Source organism: Emys orbicularis, chromosome 1, assembly GCF_028017835.1.
Source record: "Emys orbicularis isolate rEmyOrb1 chromosome 1, rEmyOrb1.hap1, whole genome shotgun sequence".
Lineage (NCBI taxonomy): Eukaryota > Metazoa > Chordata > Testudines > Emydidae > Emys > Emys orbicularis.
This window is the reverse complement of record NC_088683.1, coordinates 64,322,287-64,339,970: the sequence shown is the minus strand read 5'-3', so window position 1 is coordinate 64,339,970 and position 17,684 is coordinate 64,322,287. Positions and strand designations below refer to the sequence as shown.

The 17,684-nt window shown below is 38.8% G+C and overlaps 1 protein-coding gene across 2 annotated transcripts in view; it reads right to left on the bottom strand.

The window, feature by feature from the left end:
* Positions 1-17,684, bottom strand: part of USP15 (ubiquitin specific peptidase 15) — a 138,654-nt gene that overhangs the window by 2,609 nt on the left and 118,361 nt on the right. For both annotated transcript variants that reach the window (XM_065399947.1, XM_065399954.1), the window contains 10 exons: positions 12,754-12,837; positions 12,554-12,648; positions 10,497-10,688; positions 9,100-9,215; positions 7,795-8,070; positions 7,328-7,398; positions 6,820-6,935; positions 3,029-3,178; positions 2,226-2,329; positions 1,396-1,484 (listed from right to left, as the gene is read on the bottom strand). In XM_065399947.1, the coding sequence (XP_065256019.1) occupies positions 1,396-1,484; positions 2,226-2,329; positions 3,029-3,178; positions 6,820-6,935; positions 7,328-7,398; positions 7,795-8,070; positions 9,100-9,215; positions 10,497-10,688; positions 12,554-12,648; positions 12,754-12,837 (1,293 nt within the window). The remainder of the gene's footprint in view (positions 1-1,395; positions 1,485-2,225; positions 2,330-3,028; positions 3,179-6,819; positions 6,936-7,327; positions 7,399-7,794; positions 8,071-9,099; positions 9,216-10,496; positions 10,689-12,553; positions 12,649-12,753; positions 12,838-17,684) is intronic.

Here is a 17,684-nt window from a genome sequence, read left to right as displayed (position 1 = left end):
AATGTAATTAACACATTATTTTTTAATGAGCGTCATCAGCATGGAAACATGTCCTCTGGAACAGTGGCCGAAGCACGAAGAGGCATACAAATGTTCAGCATATCTGGAACGTAAATATCTTGCAATGTCGGCTACAAAAGTGCCATGGGAACACCTGTTCTCACTTTCAGGTGACATTGTAAACAAGAGGCGGGCAGCATTATCTCCTGCAAATGTAAACAAACTTGTTTCTCTTAGCGACTGGCTGAACAAGAAGTAGGACTGAGTGGACTTGTAAGCTCTACAGCAGGGGTTCTCAAACTTCATTGCACCGTGACCCCCTTCTAACAACAAAAAGTACTACACGACCACAGGAGTGGGACTGAAGCCTGAGTCCAAGGGCTTCAGCCCCAGGCATTGGGCTTTAGCCCAGGCAGTGGGTCTTGGGCTTCAGCTTCGCCCCAGGCTTTGGCTTCCGCACTGGGCCCCAGAGAATCTAAGCCAGCCTTGGCCACCCCATTAAAATGGGGTCCCAACCCACTTTGGTGTCCCGAGCCACAGTTTGAGAACTGCTGCGCTAAAGTTTTACATTGTTTTGTTTTGAGTGCAGTTATGTAAAAAAAAAACCCCAACATTTATAAGTTGCACTTTCACAACAAAAAGATTGCACTACAGTACTTGTATGAGGTGAATTGCAAAATACTATTTCTTTAGTTTATCATTTTTACAGTGCAAATATTTGTAATAAAATATAATATAAAGTGAGCACTGTACACTTTATATTCTGTGTTGTAATTGAAATCAATATATTTGAAAATGTATAAAATATTTTTGGAGGTTTTTCTAAATTTCTATTGGTATTCTATTGTTTAGCAGCCCGATTAAAACTCAAAAAAATTAATTGCATGCGTTAACTGAGATTAATCGACAGCCCTAGTATAAATGCAACATAATATCTGAACATTTTTCAAAATCCCTTTAAGGTTTCAATGGTGTTTCCTCCCACCCCCGCGTTAATTTATATTAGCCACATGTCCTTTTTTTCCTTCTTTGCAATTGCTTTCTCACAAGAGGGGTGAGCTTGCTAGTTTGTTTGGTTTTTTTAAAGTAGAATTTAATAAACAGGGCAAAGTTTGCTGAGCAAGAGTTTGAACCTTAAGATAGGTAGATAGCTGTTGCTACGCTTAAAGTATAATAAACATGCAAACAGTCCTCAAACTTCTGCTGAAATCTGCTGGTTTTTGGAATGTAAACAGAAACTGTTGTGTGTTTGCACTGTCCCTTAAACAAATCAAAAGGCTGCCAAAGTTAACAAACTATTAACTACAAATTAGTTTTCAGGTTTTGAAGATTTACGCTTTTTTCCTCCCAGATAAGAAACAGTAGCCGTGATTTCAGAAAAACAAGGATACTTGCCACTATTTGGTCCTCAGATGCAGTTGATACACTACTGTCATCAAAGTAGTACCATTTTCCATCATCTTTATTTTTTGCAAAAGCAGTATCTAGGACCCAAAAGAAGCATGTTAACTAAGAACTTTGGCAACTGAGCAAAATAAATCTATAAAGAATTCAAGCTGGTCCTCATCAAACATATGACTTTTGAATCTTATTATAGATAATATGGTATAAACTTATTAACAGTAGCCATATCATAGCTATAAGATTCATACTTCCAACCAGCCTTTTTCTTTTTCATTATGTTAACCCAAGTATTCCAGGTTTAGGTATTTTTTCACTCTATTAACAGCAAGAGAAGCATATGCCAATTTAGCTTTCACCTTTTTAAAAGAGTGTTTAAAGGAAAGGGCAGTCAGCCAGAATAAAGGTTCTTAGTGGCTTTTACCCAACTCTTCATTCCTCTCCTCCCTTTGAATGAGAGGCATAACTGCATATAAAATCTCAGACCAGGAAGGCAAAGTGAGTTGATATTACAGCACTGTAGTGCTTTTTGGAGAATAAGTATGTCCCTTCCATGACAGACTCAACCAACACAAAGTACAAAAGAACTTAACATTATTCTTGAAAGCGCATCTGAAATAGATATTTGTATTCAACTACTGTATACTTTTCAAGTAATAGAATTAAATGACATGGGTATTTTTAAAATTTTTTTTTTTGCCCTTTGGCCATTTTTATAAAAACGCAGCTGATTAATAAGAGTCAGTTTTAGTGCTAATAAACAGTCAAAATGAAACAGAACAGAAAGTTAATATGTAAAATAATGATGTTCAAAATTAACTTACAATGCCCTCCTCCCATTCCTCCATAGTGGTTGGACACAGCAATCAAATTATAGCGGCAAGGCCCTGCATTTGGATTAATAAGGAACTCTGACATATCCAAGTCACTGTTTAAAGAAAAGCTCACATTATGTTAATGTTTTTTTTTCCAACTGTTGCTTAACATTTGAGTGTTGTCTTCAGGCCCTTTTATTTTAAAACATATCCTACTGGAGCCAAACAGTGGCACAAAGCCTCATATATAGGAAAACACAACTGACACAACACCGGAAATGTTGGGAGTGCACACGTTCTCTCTTCTGATCTAATACAACAGGTATGGGATCAGAGGTTGTACATACACATCCTTCTCGATTCTCAAATTTACATAAAAAGAATTTAAACATAAGTTAGCTTCAAACAAACACTTATCCTGGCTTCCACTTTGTTCAACTGCCTGTATACGGTATCTTAACATATATTAACCTTTAGCTGTCAAAGTCAAATATCTCCTTCCAGAGTCCTTTGCCAATGCCACTCAGTGAATTATTTTTCACACCTATCTGAATATTTTACTTGTTTCGTGTTACTCAGTCCTCCCTCCCACAGCCTGCATTTTCTACGTCTTCTGCTCAAGAGTATTGCTTTTTCCCCATTAGTGCTGACTTGATCTGTAAATTTGAACTAATATATTTTGCAAATTAAGCATGGACCCATTGAATATAAATGTTAATTAAAAGATGAATTTAATTTAATCTCAAAAGGTTAGGCATGTTACAAATGTGAAAGCTAACATTTAAATATTTCAATTCAAAAGTTTTTCTTACTTTATTGGAAAATCAACCAGTGTATCCAGCTTGTCCCTCATATATCTACTGTAAGAAAAGCGCTTTAGATGTACTACCAGTACTGGGGGCAGTGACCACAAATCTAACTTTTTGGTTGCTTGCTGATGTTCTTTACAGTTTGGACAATACCTAGAAGAAAGACAGTCACTTTAGCATTCATAAAGAGTGCAGGCACCAAAGTGTATCACCAACAAGAAAGATATACCAGGTTGGGAGCTGAATGTGTAAAGGCTTACACACATAAAACCAAACATTTACCTTCAGTGCACTGTTTAATGGCCTGAACCTGAAAGATAGCGCTCTTGAAATTAATGTGAGCTGTGGGTGCTCAGCCCCTTCCAAGGATCAAGACTTATTTTAAATATTTGAAATATAAATGTAAAGGAAAAAAGTCAAATTGCAAAGATACTATATAATATGCCTCAGTGCTAGTCTTTATAGATTTTTTTTTTTAAAGCAGAAAAACTGAATTTAACCTTCTGAACTCAAAAGAAGCTGAAGGAATATGGAATATTTCAGCAAGTTATGAGCATCTGGAAAGAAAGAGGTTCCTTACCAGTAACTGTGGTTCTTCAAGTGTCACTTCTCACATCCACACGTGTGGGATATGCTCCCACCCCACTGCCATTGAACTTAGAGCATTCGAGAAATGCAGTGACCACTGCAACCACAAAAGTTCCCACTAACAGCAGTGAACATTTGTAACAGAGATAAGAGGCTGTGCGATCCCTAGCTGCCATGGTTCCTCCTCCTGAATCTTTGAGAGAATACAATTCCAAGGAAGTAGGGAAGGTGGGCAGGTAAGAATCATGAAAAATAATCTTTTCTTTGAAGCGGCTTCTGCATATTTCCACTTGGGCGAATGTAAGTAACAGCACAACTTCTAGGAAGGCAGGCTGAGTTCTAATTAGAAAGGACTGCAGAACTGCCCTCCCAAAGCAAACATCATATCAAGATGACAAGTTAAGAGAATGGTGCTGCATAAAGAAAACTCCAGGTTGAATATTTCTATGATGGAATCCTTGCTGAGGCAGGTCAATGATGTTGCTTTAGCCCTACAAGCCTGAGCTCCAAGACTATCAGGTGCTGACATCAAAGCCAAAGGGCAATTTTATTTTTAATTTAGATTTCTATGAAATGTTTAAAAAACGCTCTGGGTGCCTTTGATATACATTAAAAACACAATCTAGCTTACACAAAAACAAGTGCATCAACTTCCCAGCCAAAAGAGGGAAAGAGAAAAAAACCCACAATCAGCATACATGCATTTTGATAGGCTCTAAGTGGAAATCGCATTCTTCTTACACTGCTTTCCAAAAGATACAAAAAAAAGTTCAGGTAACTTTAATTTTATCCAATTAAAAACCTCAAAGCCCTCTTAATGGATATTAGGAAAAACTATTTCACTAGGAGGGTGGTGAAGCACCGGAATGGGTCACCTAGGGAGGTGGTGGAATCTCCTTCCTTAGAGGTTTTTAAGGCCCGGCTTGACAAAGCCCTGGCTGGGATGATTTAGTTGGGGATTGGTCCTGCTTTGAGCAGGGGGTTGGACTAGATGACCTCCTGAGGTCCCTTCCAACCCTGATATTCTATGATTCTAACATTAATGGTGTGGGCATCTACCTTTCCCTGTTGAGAATGAAATTTTGGAAAGAAATCCAGGATATTACATGGTCTGGTTTAGATGGAACCTGTCACTTTTTTTTTTTTTTTTTTTTTTTAAGATAAGTATCTTGGATGAACACGCATGATTATGACAACTTTGTGCCTTTGGAATATGGCAAAGGGAGGATCAGCCATCAAAGCCTACAAGTCACTCACCTTTCTTGAAGTTGTAATTTTGATTAAGAAAGCTGTCGTTAGTGACTAATGGAATAAAGTGGACTCTCCCAAAGTTTCAAAGGGCACAGTCATTAACTATGTCAAGCGTTAAGTTGACATCTCCCATCAGGACATGTTCTCCATGTGGTGGGATGTTTGAAGACTTTACAATAGTCAATGGGAGTGTGGTATGTTGAGATGGTAGACAAATCACTTTTGATTAGATGAAGAGGCAAAGAAACTTCAGTTATATGAAACAGTCCATAATACATTAAGTAGAGCACAGCATGGAGACGGGCTCTAATCTGCTGCCACAGCGAAAACCTTTTCCATTTCTAGGTGTAACATTTCAGTGTGATTTTTTTCCTCGACTGCTACAAGATACTCTGAACCCTTGCAGAGGTCAGTGTCCCATGACCTAAGATGCAAGATTAAGTGACTCCAAAATGGGATGGTCTTGGCTAAGGATATCTGATGATTAATCCAGGAGATTCATGTACCAGTACTTCATGAGACCTGCCCTGACATCACTGGCCAGTTTGTGTTTATGTGGAAGCACAAACAAAACACTAGAAGATCAATCAAGACTATCCCAGCACTTAGATTCAGATAATGCAGCCCTGACTCCTTGTTGTCAGAGCAGGTCTGAAACTGGACTCAGAGATTTCTTTCAACTTTAAACCAGATGAAACTGAGGATCACAGCACCAAAAGCTTCTTTCCCCTCATTTTGGACTGCTTCAAATCCAATGAAAATCTATTCTTGTCCTGCACGGATCCAGGACAAGTCCCGACCAAAGGACAGATCCCAGGGTCTGATGTGTAAGGCCGCCACTGTGAGAAAGTCCTAAAATAGAGAGTGCCTGTCCTCCTTAGTTTGAGCTGTAAAGGCCTTACATGCTGAGCAACAAACTGGAAAATAGCCTTACGTGCGGCAGGTCAGGCAGCAATTATGTATATTTGATTCCAGGAAGGTGGAGGGGCGTCAAATACACTGCTTAAAAATGTTTTTTCCCCCCCTCTCGTCTGCGTCTTCTGAATTGGACAGGATGCTCTGGAACAGAGTCTGCCTGGGATTCAAACTGCACAATGATCTAGAAACTATACCTGAACACAATCCAAACTACAACAACAAGCTAACAGGAGATTTTAGGTTAAAAAAAAAATAAGGAAGGTTCTCTGGTTACAGAGTGAAGCTAGCTGCATTAGGTGGCCACCTGCAGAGCCTCTTGAACATCTGGTGCTGTGAAGAGGCTCTCATGAGGTTCCAATGGGCACTGCTTTCTAAAACATCCCCAAAGCTCATTGGTACTGAGGGAACATCTCACAATTGAGAATATTCAGATGTCCCCTTATAGAAGAACAGCAGTTTATAATATATACGTTGGTTTGAAAATTCAACAATACTACACAGCTGGCACATTTAAAAAGTCCAACTGGTCTGAAATATTCTACCAGTTGCAGAGACATCACTAGAACAAGTAGAATCTCTCACGCTAATGAAATTTTTAAGTGAACAAAGCTTTTCATATATAAATATAAACACACAGTAAGTGTTTGTGTAGAAAAGATTTAATATATGACAAATTTTTCAATCTCAGCTAGAACCATACTCATTCTAATCACTGCACTACAAATCCGTACAGAAGTGGTTCTCAAATTGTTTCGTAATGCAGACGAGCTCCCCTCCTATTCATGCTTGCATGGACTGTATCCCTTCCCATATGCAATCATATAACATACCAGTAGCAGTTACAGCAATTGCTTACATAGTAAAGAAAATATTTAATGCCTCTTTAGCTGTGTTTTCATGCAGTTTAGATGGAAATAAGGACTGCAAGAACCACATGACCAATCTGCAGCTCACCAGCAAGTGCTCCATGGACCACAGTTTGAAACACACTGTCTACAGAACTAGTTCAGCACATCAAGTTTCATTTTTGCTCTTACCATGGATCTTCAGCACCTAGTTTCTCCTTTGTTGTAAATAGTTCAATGCAATCTTTTAATTTCACAAAGGGCTTTTTTGGAGGTTTATATTCCACACTTTCATGTTTTTCAAAATCCTAAAGAGAAGTATTTCTTGAGTTAAGAGAACAAATGAAACAAAACTCATTTTAGTGATATCGTCTTACTATGAACAGTACCTACAAGCTCCTAAATATGGAAAACTACTCAGAATGTGTTCAAACGTAATTAAGTTTCACAACTTTTAGATTTATTTTTCAAAATTAGTAAGCCTCAGATCACTGAAATTGGTAGATATAAGGTTGTTTTTTTCTTAGGTTTCTTTTATGGTAAAGTATTTAGTTTATTACAAAATGCACTATATCTCTCTACTCTTCCTTTGAAATATTTCTAGAAATCTACACTTAACATAAATAGTGCATTAAACCATATATCTGCATGATAAAAGTTTAGTAATTGCTGAAAAAGGAGTGCAAAATAAATGGCTTACCTCTGCTGCATTATCATCAAAGTATCTTTTTTTCATTTCAGGATCCCAATCCAAAGCAAGAAAAGATCTTTCTAAGAAGGAAAACACATGTTTCCCTCAAAAATACATTATCTAAAAGTATATGTTTAATTTGTACCGATTACTAATCAAAATAAACTAAAATAACTGTTGATACAAGTTTAAGAAAATCCAAAATTTGGTTTCATTAAAATGTGTGAAAGTTATGCATTTCTAAAAATCAACAGCTTGCAATGTCAAGCTGAACAATGTTTGTTGGCTCGAACAAGAGATGATACACATATTTTCCTGAAGACAGATTATAAGCACATAGATACATATATGTATGTACTGGGAAAAAAACACGAGTAGCCTATCAACAGAAGGTGCAGCTGTTCAAGGAAAGTGGTACCAGAAACACAAAAAGCATTGTGATCAAATTTAACCAAACCCATCCCCCAGTGACTTACCATCAAGCCTAGGTTGCCTATCATCAAATCTAATATGTCTGGTGTCATCTTTGATATAGTTGATGTCAGTACTGCCTAAATTGTTGAACTGGAATGTAAACAATCGTTTTTTGTGTCCCATGAGTAGTTGACCTTTGCAAGTTTCCTCAGTACACAATCCATTTTCAGAATCATTGTCTCCTCCAACTGAGTCTTCTGATTGGCTGTTTTCATTCTCTGAAGGAAGTTCCTGATCTTGGCTGGATTCATCATCTTGTTCATCTGTCTCCATTTCACCTAACGAAATAGGACGTAGTTCAACAAATCTGACAATGCATTCCATTTAGGCAGTATTTTAAGGTGCCACATTTTTCCTCCTACTATAAATTTTGAATTGTTATTGAAACTAGGAGAACCAGCAAGATCTAGACTGAACGGTAAGATGTTTGGTACACTCCACAGGACTTGTGGCTTTTTGATTTTCTGGTAAGTACCTCATATGGTCTCCTTCCACATATACCAGAGTTGAAGACAGTTTCTTACAAATTGGAAAGGACCCATCCTCACTCTACACACAACTTTACATATGTACCGCTGCCATTTTCAATTTCACTTTAATGTTTCCCTATTCAGCCAGTGTTCTCACACACTCCTCTTTTCACTTTCCTCATGCTTTCAGCACATACACTGGAATGTTCAACTAAACTCTCTCTAGATATTTATGACAAAGAAATATTTTCTTCTTTTGAGCCCAGATGTCTGTGAACATGCTAAGAGTCCAACCAGCAAAAGGAAACCTGATACCACATTTTTAAGAGTTTAACTCCTAGCTAACAGGTCACTGCCACTCTAATTCTGATAAGTTCCATGCAATTACTGTCTGTTGAACAAATTGCCTTAAAAGTTAATAGAAGAAAAATAACAGTCCTGCTGAGTTTAGTAAATTTGAAGCCTGAAGTAGCTACACCACTCAAAAGGAAGTTTAAATATCAAGGCTTTTAAACCTCAAAATTGCCAATTTTAAAACAAATTTGGGGGCTAGTCTGGTGGTCTAGTAGCAATGCGTTATCCTGACACCCAGGGAGTCAAATCTTGCTAAGTGAGAACTGGAACTGCTGCAATGAACACTCTTCGCATCAGTTTTTAACACTGCCTTTAGCTTAAGCTTGCCTGCAGCGACACAGACTTAATGTGGTGGCTTTGAGGGGGGTGGTTAGAATAAAGAGGAAAAAGGGAGAATTACAGTAATTGCGGCAGACAGGCATTAAAGTATGAATCTTACACTGAATGCAAAATATTAAACAAATGTAACTATTCAAGCCTTACTTGGGGATCCTTCTTCATGTATTCCATTTGGGCCATTACCATTGATACCATGGTCCTTACAGCAGTGTAGGGATCCTTCAGTGTCTTCACTTTCAGTACATGTTTTCACATATCGGCTAAAATAAACAATTGAAAATAATAATGAGCATTTGTATACCACTGGGTTTTGTTTAAGATGTGTATTTGCTTGTAAAGTATAAGAGAACCGAAAATACAGTAGGTAGTGTAAATGCTCTTACAATGTACTGTATTCCTGCAATGAGTCACAGTTACACTAAATGAATAAAGTTAACTCATATCAACTGCTGCAACAAACTGTTTCTGAAGCACATTTCTTCTTGCTTTTTCTATAGAGTTATTTTTTTGTGTATATAATATAGACCTCCTTAGCTCTATATTAGTTTCTGTTTTATTTAGTATCCCAACCATATTGTCTATATAACTGGTCAGATATAGAAAAATTTTGTACACCTTGTACAAGTACTATGAGGACATGTCTACAAGAGAAAGTTATACCAGTATAAAGGTAAGGTGTGAATTTAAACTGATATAATTATACCTGAAGAAGAGTTTTGTATAAGCTCAAAAGCTTGTCTCTCTCACTAACAGAAGTTGGTCCAATAAAAGATATTACCTCATCCACCTACCGGTATAACTTCCTATGTGGAGGTCCCTTTTCCAGAATGAGGGCACGTCTTCGCTACCCGCCGGATCGGCGGGTAGCGATTGATCTATCGGGGATCGATTTATCGCGTCTAGTGTAGACGCGATAAAATCGATCCCCAATCGCTCTGCCGTCGACTCCGGAACTCCACCGCAGCGAGAGGCAGAAGCGGAGTCGACGGGGGAGGTGCAGCGGTCGACTCGCCGCCGTCCTCACAGCCAGGTAAGTCGACCTAAGATACGCAACTTCAGCTACGCTATTCGCGTAGCTGAAGTTACGTATCTTAGGTCGACTCCCCCCCCCGTAGTGTAGATCTAGCCTAAGAGTCTCCACGGGGACAGCTATACCAGGATAGCTATTCTGGTTTAACAGGTGAAACTTTCCCATGTAGACAAGCCCTAACTGACATGATTAAATGCCCCCTCCCCTCACAAACAAACCCAAAACCAAAAAAACCTCTTCCCTCCCAAATATAACCACCCTCCTTCAAACATGACACCAGTTTTGGATGATGTAAATGCCATCAAAAATCAAACTAAAACCAAGTCTAGTTTGGCTCTCAAGAGGTTAAAAACTTGAGTAAAAATATAGTCTTATTTTACAGAAAACAAATATAACTGCCTGTGAAAATCTAATCAGAGTTCCCTAACAATGCATATAAAAAGCAATCATCTACAGAACCTGATTATTACTGTTATTTACATTGAATTTTTTTTCCAAGTAATATTCTTACCACATTCTCAACAGCAGAAGGTTATACAGTTTATCTTCAGTATTGTTTCTAGGCACTGTTATAAGAAAAGGTTGACCAAACAGCGAAGAACCACTATGGTGGCTGTAACTGGTGTGTCTATACTTTTCCCTTAAACAAACAGGAATTATGACTTGCTCTGTATCCTCTGTTCTGTTGATAGCGATTTCAAATCTTAAAAAATAGAAAAGCAGGTGAGACAGAGGTCATTTAGAAGAATCTGACAGAAAACCAAGACTTCTGTTTATTGCATGTTTCTTCTATGCTATTAATTTATTTACCTGAAACTAAACCCAACTCCACACAAATTTATACTTAATATTAGGGCTGTCAAGCAATTAAAAAATTAATCATGATTAATCATGCAATTAAACAATTAAAACAATAATAGAATATCATTTATTTAAATATTTTTGGACGTTTTCTACATTTTCAAATATACTAAATAAATTACAACACAATACAAAGTGCACAGGGCTCACTTTATACTTATTTTTATTACAAATATTTGCACTGTGTAAAACAAAAGAAATAGTACTTTTCAGTTCACCCAATACAAATACTGTAGTGGAATCTCTATCATGAAAGTTGAACTTGCAAATGTAGAATTATGTACAAAAAAAATTGCATTCAAAAATAAAACAATGGAAAACGTTAAAGCCTATGAGTCTGCTCAATCCTACCTCTTGTTCAGCCAATCGCTAAGACAAACAAGTTTGTTTACATTTGCAGGAGATAATGCTGCCCACTTCTTGTTTACAATGTCACCTGAAAGTGAGAACAGATATTCACGTGGCAATTTTGTAGCTGGCATTGCAAGGTATTTACCTGCCAGATATGCTAAACATTCATATGCCCCTTCATGCTTCGGCCACCATTCCAGAGCACGTGTCCATGCTGATGATGGGTTTTGCTCGATAACAATCCAAAACAGCGTGGACCGATGCATGTTCATTTTCATCATACGAGTCAGATGCTACCAGCAGAAGGTTGATTTTCTGTTTTGGTGGTTCGGGTTCTGTAGTTTCCATATCGGACATATGAATGTTGCTCTTTTAACTCTTCTGAAAGCAAGCTCCACACCTTGTCCCTCTCAGATTTTGGAAGGCACTTCAGATTCGAAACCTTGGACCGAATGCTGTAGCTATCTTTAGAAATCTCACATTGGTACCTTCTTTGCATTTTGTCAAATCTGCAGTGAAGTGTTCTTAAAATGAACGTGTGCTGGGTCATCATCCGAGACTGCTACAACATGAAATATATGGCAGAATGCAGGTAAAATAGAGTAGGAGACATACAATTCTCCCCCAAGGAGTTCAGTCACAAATGTAATTAATGTATTTTTTTCTAACGAGCATCATCAGCATGGAAGCATGTCCTCTGGAATGGTGGCCAAAGCATGAATGGGCATATGAATGCTTTAGCATATTTGGCATGTAAATACCTTGCCGGCTACAAAATCACCACACAAACGCCTGTTCTCACTTTCAGCTGACATTGTAAATAAGAAGTGGGCAGCATTATCTCCTGTAAATGTAAACAAACTTGTTTGTCTTAGCGATTGGCTGAATAAGAAGAAGAACTGAGTGGAGGCTCTAAAGGCTCTAAAAGGCTCTAAAGTTTTACATTGTTTTGTTTTGGAGTGCAGTTATGTAACAAAAAAATCTATATTTGTAAATTGCACTTTCACAATAAAGAGATTGCACTACAATCTCTACAGAAATACTATTTCTTTTGTTTATCATTTGTACAGTGCAAATATTTGTAATAAAAATAATATAAAGTGAGCACTGTACACTTTGTATTCTGTGTTGTAATTGAAATCAATATATTTGAAAATGTAGAAAAACATTCAAGATATTTAGTATATTTCAATTCTATTGTTTAACATTGCGATTAAAACTGCGATTAATCGCGATTAATTTTTTAATCATGATTAATTTTTTTGAGTTAATCTCATGAGTTAGCTGGAATTAATCGACGTCCCTACTTAATATGAAAGTACTTCCTGACAAGAAAAAGAGAATATTTGAACTTACACATAGATGTCATCGCGTTCCATAATACTACTCAAATTTTCATCCATAGCAAATATTCTGTGGAACCTATGATTGTATATATCAGTAACTATCATCTAAAAGGAAATAAAAAATTAAGTCACTCTCTTAAATTGGTTTAAAAACAATGAAAATATTTAACATTGGGCTATGTATAAATGATTACCTCAGCAATGTCTTACCTTATCTGCAGCAACACCAGACAATGTTGACAGTGCTGTGCAAAGGTCCAGTATATTTCCAATTTTCAGAACAACTACTTTGTACTAAAAAACAAAATGTGATAATTTCTCACTCTTAAAGGATTGAAGCCACCTGAGAAAAGTTGTCATATGTCCACAGTGTGTGTACACCCTTAATGTGTGTCTTTAAATTCTTATTTAGATTCTCAGTGTGCATGGAATTTACAACCTACCATGTAACATATTTACTCATTACATTTATTTGTTAGTACAAATACATTTTGGACATCCACAGTTTTAATCGTCTAAAAGTGAACATACTGAATATTACATATAATATTCTACAATGTGCTATTTCATGTGAGGCCACTTCTACTTTTCCATACAAAAAACCAACCGTGCAATGTATTTATCCACAGGGTAATAATTTTCAGAAACACCTATACCCCATTTTCAAAAGTGACTTATGCCTGATCTATTCTACAAAGTTAGGTCAAAGTAATCCGCCTTGCCTTGATGTATTTATGCATGAGTCTACACTCAAATTTGTCTCTGGCAAACATAAGCAGCCTGTTATAGTGACACAGTTGAACCACCTCCCCAAATGACTTTGAGCCAGTCATAAGAACAACCATACTGGCTCAGACCAAAGGTCCATGTAGCCCAGTATCCTGTCTTCCGACAGTGGCCAATGCCAGGTGTCCAAGAGGGAATGAACAGAACAGGTAATCATCAAGTGATCCATTCCCTGTCGCCTATTCCCATTTTCTGGCAAACCGAGGATAGGGACGCCATTAACGTTTAGTCAACCTACTAAGGTCAATACAGTGTAAGTGCAGACACCGCATGACCTATGTCAACTCTAACAGTTCTCCAGCAGCTGTTCAACAAAGCTTTTCCCTGCAACAGTGACTGGTCACAATTGTGAATTCCACTGCCCCGGAATTGTCACAGACCAGAAAACAACCCTCTTTAAAACTCCTGTGTATTTCTGAAATGCCTTTTCCTCACTGCCCACTTTGGCAAGCACACATAGCAGCTCTCCCTTGCGTGCAGCTGTCTAACCGACCACATCAGCTCTATGTACTAGACGTGCTCCTGCCTAGAGAGATAGGAGATATTGGATCTCCTGTGCCTGTGGGGAGAAGAAGCTGTGCATGCACAGCTACAGACCAGTCATACAAATGTGGACATCGACAAGCAGATTGCACAGGGGTTGCAGGAGAAGGGGTACAAAAGGGATCAGTAACAGTGCTGCATGAAAACAAAGGAACTGTGACAGGCACACAAAGCCAAGGAGGCTAGCAATCAATCTGGTGCTGAGTCACAGACTTGACGCTTTTACAAAATGCTGCATGAGACTCACCACAGCACCCCACAGACACTGTGGACACCTAGGAGGAGTCTGGACAGAGACCCTTGCAGTGGACAGGAGGATGGGAACCCAGTGAGGGGGTGAGGGTGTCCAGCTATGCCACAAGCCAGGACCTATTCAAGACTCCACCACAGCCTAGACAGTCCCAACAGCTATGCATGGGTGAGCCCGATGAAGGGGAAGGACTCTTGTGTAAGTGCGTGCATGCGTTTTTCCTTACAATGTTTAAATGTAAAGAGGTGCCCAGCCCAATGCTTAAGTTAATAGGACACAGGTATCGATTTTTCATTGTTTTACTTGTACGAGAAACGGTAGCGGTGCAATGAACAGAAATAGTGTTATCTGCTTTTCATTTCCCGGTAGGGTAAGGTTGGGGGGACATACAGAGCAATTTTGTTTATATACACAGGAATGTCCCTTGTATCCTCCGGAGAGAGCCTGATGAAACTTTCATGGAGATATGCAGCAATCCTCCCCTGAAGGTTTCTAGAGATGGCAGCATTATTTCTTCTTCTGCAATAGGCCATTCACCCACACAAGTCCGCAATGACTTCGGCAGACACCACTACAGTAAACAGGCTAGTGGCATACAGGTCTGGCAGCTTTGGGATGCCAGCAGCAGCTGTGCTCTCTGTGCCTTTGTTATCCTCAGAAGTGACATATCAGCTAAAATCACCACTGCCTTTTGAAAAAAGTGCCTGTACTCAGTGCCATTGACCTGTACTTGTATCCATGGCAACAGGGGCCAACATTTCATTTTTTCATGCAACAACAACTCTTATTTCCCTCTTGCTCCATTCCCCGACTCCTGCCCCTCGTGGGCCCTTCTCATCATGGTGGGGGCTAGAGAGCAGTGTTAAGAAGAGTCGAGCCAAAGCTGAAGTGCGAACAAGCATGTCTTATTAAAATTTTTTATAGGAATAAGGGAAGGGAGTTTTGAAACATATCTTTCTGTTGTGACTGTAAATAGAATGATTCATCTGTCTGGTTTATCTGTAGCTGCTGCTGTTGTGATCTTGAACGGTGCCCCTTCCACAGCTACGGAACGCATGACCCTGATGACGAGGAGAAAGAAGAGGACCAGGGAGAACATAAGAACGGACATACTGCGTCAGACCAAAGGTCCATCTAGCCCAGTATCCGGTCTTCCGACAGTGGCCAATGTCAGGTGTTTCAGAGGGAATGAGCAGAATCGGTAATCATCAAGTGATCCATCCACTGTCGACCATTCCCAGCTTCAGGCAAACAGAAGCTAGGGACACAATCGCTGCCCATCCTGGCTAATAACTATTGATGGACCTATCCTCCATGAATTTATCTAGTTCTTTTTTGAACCCTGTTATAGTCTTGGCCTTCATAACATCCTCTGGCAAAAAGTTCCACAGGTTGACTGTGCATTGTGTGAAGAAATACTTCTTTTTGTTTGTTTTAAACCTGCTGCCTATTAATCTCATTTGGTGACCCCAAGTTCTTGTGTTATGAGAGAGTAAATAACACTTATTTACTTTCTCTACACCCATCACGATTTTATAGATCTCTATCATACCCCCCCAGTTGTCTTTTCCAAGCTGAAAAGTCCCAGTCTTATTAATCTCTCCTCATACGAAAGCTGTTCCATCCCCCTAATCATTTTTGTTGTCCTATTCTGAACTTTTTCCAATTCTAGTATATCTTTTTTGAGATAGGGCGACCACATCTGCACGCAGTATTCAAGATATGGGTGTACCATGGATTTATGTAGGGCAATATGATATTTTGTTGTATTATCCCTTTCTTAATGATTCCCAATATTCTGTTAGCTTTATTGACTTGCCACTCCATATTGAGTGGATGTTTTCAGAGAACTATCAACATTAACTCCAAGATCTCTTTCTTGAGTGGTAACAGCTAATTTAGACGCCATTTTATATGTATAGTTGGGATTATGTTTTCCAAAGTGCGTTACTTCGCATTTATCAACATCGAATTTCATCTGCCATTTTGTTGCTCAGTCACCCAGTTTTGTGAGATCCCTTTGTAACTCTTCACAGTCTGCTTTGGACTTAACTATCTTGAGTAGCTTTGTATCATCTGCAGATTTTGCCACCTCATTGTTCTCAGTACAGACCCCTAGGGGACACCACTATTTACCTTTCTCTATTCTGAGAGCTGACCTTTTATTCCTACCCTTTGTTTCCTTTCTTTTAACCAGTTAACGATCCATGAGAGGACCTTCCCTCTTATCCCATGACAGCTTACTTTGCTTAGGAGCCTTTGATGAGGGACCTTGCCAAAGGCTTTCTGAAAATCTAAGTACATTATATCCACTGGATTACTCTTGTCCTCGTGCTTGTGGACACCCTCAAAGAATTCTTGTAGATTCATGTTCAGTGAGCTTCTGCAAGCGAGTGCTGCACTGGACCATGAACAAAGGGCCTGGGGAGTCAATATAGCAGACAGCCTGGAGGATGAAAGAGCAGACAAGAGAAAGGGCCAGAAGTCCCAGCAGAAAAAAGAGAGGGAGATGCACAAGGATATAATGGGTCTTTTTTGTCACCAAATACAAATGCTGTATACTCTTGTTGACCTACAGGTTCAACAATCATGGACTTGCCACACCCTTTGCAGTCAGTGGAGAACTCCATTTTAGCACTTTCCTATACTCTCCAACATTCCACATGGCATCAGGGGCCACATCTGTACTCATACCACTCAATGGAAGGGGACAGTAAGGACAACCACAGGTCCACATACATTGATTTATGAGAGCCACACTTGGTGTTATGTGTAACCAAAATGGACTGAAATGGACAGGAATGTTTTCTGCCTTTCTAATTTTAAAGTTCTGTTAATTTATGCTAGAAGTTTGTATTATACTGTCTTTTTATTATTTGCACATTTTTTGCACTGTTTTCGCTATGTAGTAGATTTGTTTTTTGAAAATAACTCATCTTTATTAAATTCACAACACATACTGAAGAATACAAAGCAGAACTCAAAGCACCCACTACTTGTAATTGTACATGACCACAGAACTCAGATTCAGTTTAACACACAATGTAATTATTATTAAATGTACAGCAAGCACCGCATAATTTATATGTTTAGCAAAAGACACAGTGTAATATTTATAAATGTACAACTCACACTACAAAATTCCTAACAGCCCTCAGAAACCTCAGGGCCAGAGCACAACCCAGCACAGCACCTTACTGTGGCTGACCATTGAAGAGGTCTTCCAAGGTCTCCCTCAACTGCATATCTCCATGTTGAGCTCTTGTAATGGCTCTTGTGTCTGGCTGTTCAAACTCAGAAGGCAGCCACTCAAGCGCCACCTTGGCAGCAACTTTTCCACCGTTGACTCACAGATATTTCCCAAGACACAACAGGCAGCTATAACCATTGGGATATTTTTCTGACTTAGATCCAATCTTGTGAGTAGATACCACCAGCATCCTTTCAATCTAAAAGCACATTCAATTGTCATTCTGCATCTGGTGAGCTGGTAGTTGCATCTTTCCTTGATGCTGTCAAGGAGCCATTCACTGGCCACCATGAGCCAGAGGAGCAAGGCGTA